This window comes from Aplysia californica, unplaced genomic scaffold, assembly GCF_000002075.1.
Source record: "Aplysia californica isolate F4 #8 unplaced genomic scaffold, AplCal3.0 scaffold00640, whole genome shotgun sequence".
NCBI lineage: Eukaryota > Metazoa > Mollusca > Gastropoda > Aplysiida > Aplysiidae > Aplysia > Aplysia californica.
Window position 1 is genome coordinate 212,497 of NW_004797910.1, and position 4,745 is coordinate 217,241.

General features: G+C 39.4%; 1 protein-coding gene across 1 annotated transcript in view; it reads right to left on the reverse strand.

The window, feature by feature from the left end:
* The window catches only part of LOC101849644 (acetylcholinesterase-like), a 110,365-nt gene that overhangs the window by 15,437 nt on the left and 90,183 nt on the right, over nucleotides 1–4,745 (reverse strand). Inside the window, exons 4-5 of the mRNA XM_035972288.1 lie at nucleotides 2,877–3,047; nucleotides 2,177–2,261 (exon numbers count right to left, since the gene is read on the reverse strand). Of these exons, the coding sequence (XP_035828181.1) occupies nucleotides 2,177–2,261; nucleotides 2,877–3,047 (256 nt within the window). The remainder of the gene's footprint in view (nucleotides 1–2,176; nucleotides 2,262–2,876; nucleotides 3,048–4,745) is intronic.

The window sequence follows — 4,745 nt, forward strand, 5'->3', positions numbered from 1 at the left end:
TAATAATAATAATTATAATAATAATTCATACAGCTGTCAGCACTGATTGAAATAGGCTTTTAGCACTTTACACGTACAAGTAGAAAAACGTAGCAGTGCACTGGGTTCAGACTAAAAATCTAGACGTCTCTTTAGAAGGTAGTAGATATAAACTGAGGGCGTCTCAGGAAATAAGGTTTTCCCTCAACGGTTCTTTAATCTTTTAACTCCCTCCCAATTTCTCATTTTAAACAACCGAAAGAGGAATTACTTTTTCCAATGACTTTGCATAGTAGGCCTATCCAAATAGAATAAATAATCAAATATGGACTGAGAATATGATATTTATTTATCAACCTCGGCAACAATCACGCTTTACACTACTAGTTGTTCTGTCTTTAGGCCATTCTCAAGGGTTATGGGGGAGGGGGGCATTAACATCTCGAGTTCTCATGCACAGTAGAATTGTAATTTTAAATGGGTTGATTCATCAATGTCTTGCTTATAACCGTGCCTGAACTGCAACAAGGAACTGCTGTTTTTTCTTTCCTGATCCTTACTATCGTCATTTTCACTCTACTTCTTTTGTATATTTGTCACACTCTTGTGACCCGCTATTTCTGGGGTGCCTTGACAGTCGAAGCAGACTTTGTGCTGTTAAAGCTAGAGAGGTGAGCAGAGTAATTCTGATTCCCTGTAAGGACTTCTCTATTGACATCCACCCCTTGGCGCTCATATGACCTTATGCAGTTGTGAGCGCCGTAAAAACCTCTACTAAAACAAAACAAACACTACTAGTTGTTCCATCCCCATGCACTCTCTCTCTCACTGTCTGTCTTTCTGCTTGACCGTTTCCCCCCTCTCTCTCTTACACAAACACTCGCAATAAATATATAGTGTGTATTACAAGTTTGCATTACAAGCACAACAAAACTTCCCCCTTTGGTGATGAAATATCGCACATTTCATTCTCTTTTTCTCAAGCTTATTTCGGATGTGTTACGACTCGTAGCTTGGGGAAGTGGGGAACAATTTCACATGGTAATCAGAAGGACTTGATTTGATCCCACACGTACTCTTTGATATAACGAATCAGGGGGAGAGTGCTATAGCGAATGCTTATCGATCAGATCGGAAATCGGCTTGGAATGATTAATAACGGTGCCAGTGCACACTATATCAAATTGACCTCTTTTTTGCCTCATCAAATATAAAAACCAGAAATTCATCAAAACATGTCGCGCTCTGCACGCAAACAAACAAAATATCTGACCTCACTATGTGCAGTGTAGCCTTCTGACTGGCTGTTTTTATTATACGTATCAGCCGCATCAAAGGGTGACCAAGGCAATCAAACGTGTTGGATTTTGGAGGATCTTATTAAACTGTGCCAAAATGGTAGCTTTTGACCCTCCATGAACGAGAACTTGGCTGTCCTCAAACGTATGAAATGGAGATTTGACGAAATTTATCTGCAATGTGCACTGGGTACTAGAATGATGTCTTGGCCGCTTAATAAAAGTGCGGTGTTAAAAAAACCCGCCAAACTTCACCATATGGTTACAGATGAAGTTTAATTCCCCAGTTAACATAAAGCAGGTCTTATCGAAAGTGGAGCACACGGGGTCCTCACAAGGATGAGAATAATTACTATTCCAGGAATAACAAGATAAATCATCTTTCGGATCTCGCTAAGATTTTAACCATCGTGTTGGTAGATTCCATTGTATAACCACAATGTGAATGAAGTCACAGTAGCAGTTTCTGCCCCCTTTTTTACCCATAGGTATTTTATACTTTTGGACAGACTGGTGTTATAAGCTGCGATACTAGGCGACTTAGACGGAATTTACATCCTTCTTCCCGATTCCTTTGGGAAAACAAAATAGAGGGACGGGGGTCGCCTTTAACACCCCCCCCCCCCCCCCCAAAAAAAAAGACACCTACCACTTTTTTAAAACAACGAGCAAATTATAAATGAAAAAAAAAAAAAACGAGAACAAACAAAGGAGCGTATTAACAAATGAAAACCCCTAGCCCTTGAAAAATATCAAAAAACAGATCCCAATACAGAATGAAGCAAAACAGTAAAAAAAAAAAAAAAGAAAAAAAAAAGAAACCCAAAAAGTAAACGGGCGTCTTGGTCAAATACAACAAAATTACAACTTCACTAACACGATGAACTCAAAGCCCTTACCTGAAGAGCGAGCGACTGGTCCAAGAGTCCTGCGTTCCCCGGGGCATCTGCATGACCTGTGTACAGGAAACCAAGGGTGCCGACTCTGGAGAATTACAGAAAAGAGCGTCAATCATCACAAGACAAAACAGTCTTCGAAAATTCATCCATGTATTTCAGTTATTTGAAATGATATATAAGCAACAGCTTTTCAATAAATCCGTTTCGGGGGCTCTCGTTGTCGATAGGTTTCGGCGTTCGCCTCTCATTCAATAGGTCCCAGGTTCGAATCTTGACAGTGACGGAAAATTTTCTTCACCTCCTTCCAATTTCTTTCCTGCTCTCTATTCAAAAATTCATACCAACTGAAAATATTTAATGTGTCCCCCGCGTTCGTATGACCTTATGCATTTGCGAGCGCGGCAAAACATTCACCAAAACCAAAATAAAACCGTTTCATAGTTTTAGAACAAACTGCTGATGCCTCTGTGGGAAATCAGAACAATTCCATCGGGAATTTTTATGTCGAAAGCGTATTGAAAGCTTGAAAAAAAAAGCAACTTTTCTTTTGTTAAGTTAATAACTCATTTTGACATAATATTATTATGGGTACTAGCAAATTTATAACCCAAACAAGCTAACAGCAAATGATCAAACAATCACAATAATGGAGAACAATTAACTTGGACTACCATAATGGAGAACAATTAATTTTACCTACCGGTAGTTTATGGACACAACAATGACGTCATTCATGATGGCAAGTTTGGAGGCTTCGTAGACGTCCAGGGTTGAAGATCCAGACCAGAAACCACCTCCAAAGATCCAGACTAGGATAGGCTTGGGTGTTGAGATGGCGGGGATCCAGACGTTTAAGTACAAGCAGTCCTCGCTGTGTGGACAGACACAGTCACGTCACAGATACAACTATATATGTAATAACATTTGAAGTGCACAGGGGAAAACGACTATAGTCACAAACTGACAATTGTGAGCGGGCCAATTTTAAAACCTTGTGGACTCATAACTTCATATTTTTTTGACTGGTGATTTATTGTTAAGTGTGGTTGAATGGGAAATCTAACAACAATAATAAACCAACAGTTGAACTGAAATACAGTTATGAGTCAACAAGCGTTCTAAATTGGCACCTTCCCGATTTTCGGTTTGTGACTACAGTCGTTTCCCCCCTGTAGTCTTCATTTGTATTTGTTAGGCAAGAGTAGGTGACACGGGGTGTAGATGGGTGGTCACTGGGGTGTGTATGTGAGCAAGACATGCAACCTTAGCACAAAAAAACCCACCAACAACCCCAAATGATCAAAACAGGGCGCAGCACAGTGGCGACCAGCAATGGCATGTTTGTGGAATTGGGGTCTGTATTGGTGTAATATTGAGTATTTATGTATGTACTAAAACGTATGTATTGATGTGTATGTATTAAAATGTATGTATTTATGTACGTATTTATTTATCATCATGTATTTATGGATATATTTGTCACTGTAATCCAAATTGCCTCATGAGATCAATAAAATGTAATTTATATTTCATACTTATATTTTATCTTTGTATACCACAAATTCCCGCTCAACAGCCTGCTCAATGCGTTTTACAATCTATATTATTACCACAGCAGACCTGATTACATTCTGAAACAATCTCAACTTCCTGGGAAGCATACAGTGTTAGCTGTCACTTTTTTTTATAGGCGATAAATCACAACCATACTGACAGGACCTTTCGCTGTCTATGGCTGGGTGCCCATCCTCACCTGGATGAAGTGAGGGAAATTCGTGTAAAGTGTCTTTCCGAAAGGACACAATGTCGGGCGGAGGCTCGGGCCCCCAAACCTGCAACATCATGACTACGAGTCCGGTAGCCTAATCACTAGAGTGTCGACGCCATATAATGCTTTATCATGCTATATCATGCTTTATGAATATTCAGTTAATAAATTAGAAGTGGGGTTTGAATAAACTAGGTTGTTAAAGATAAAGTGAAGATAGTGATGAAGACGACTTTTGTTGATGTTGCTAGTTATACAGCCTTAGTAGCTTCAGCAGCAAACAGCTGCAGCTGGTGTTTTGGTGGGAGTGGGGACGATGGTAATGATGATGATGATGATGATGATGATGATGATGATGATGATGATGATAATGATGATGATGATGATGATGATGATGATGATGATGATGATGATGATGATGATGATTGTCACGTTACTGACGAAGCCCACAGGGCGATACGTTGAACTTTGAATTATTTTTGTAGTGTCATATATTAAAATGTTCAAGTCTTGGCCATTTTTGTTTTGTTTCGTTTTTTAAAATGTTATCGTGCTTATTACAACGATGATGATGATGATGATGATGGTTTTAGTAATGACAATGACAATCTTTATTCGCCTCGCAGATAGAAGTTTGTCTTGGTCATTTACACTGACAGTGGGTGTTACAAAGGTTTGATGCACCCACACATACACACAACAAGACAGGACTTAGTAAAAATACCTGTCTCACGGGCAGAAAAAGATAACAACCCGCTCCGTAAAACATTCTCTCTCTCTCTCTCTCTCTCTCTCTCTCTC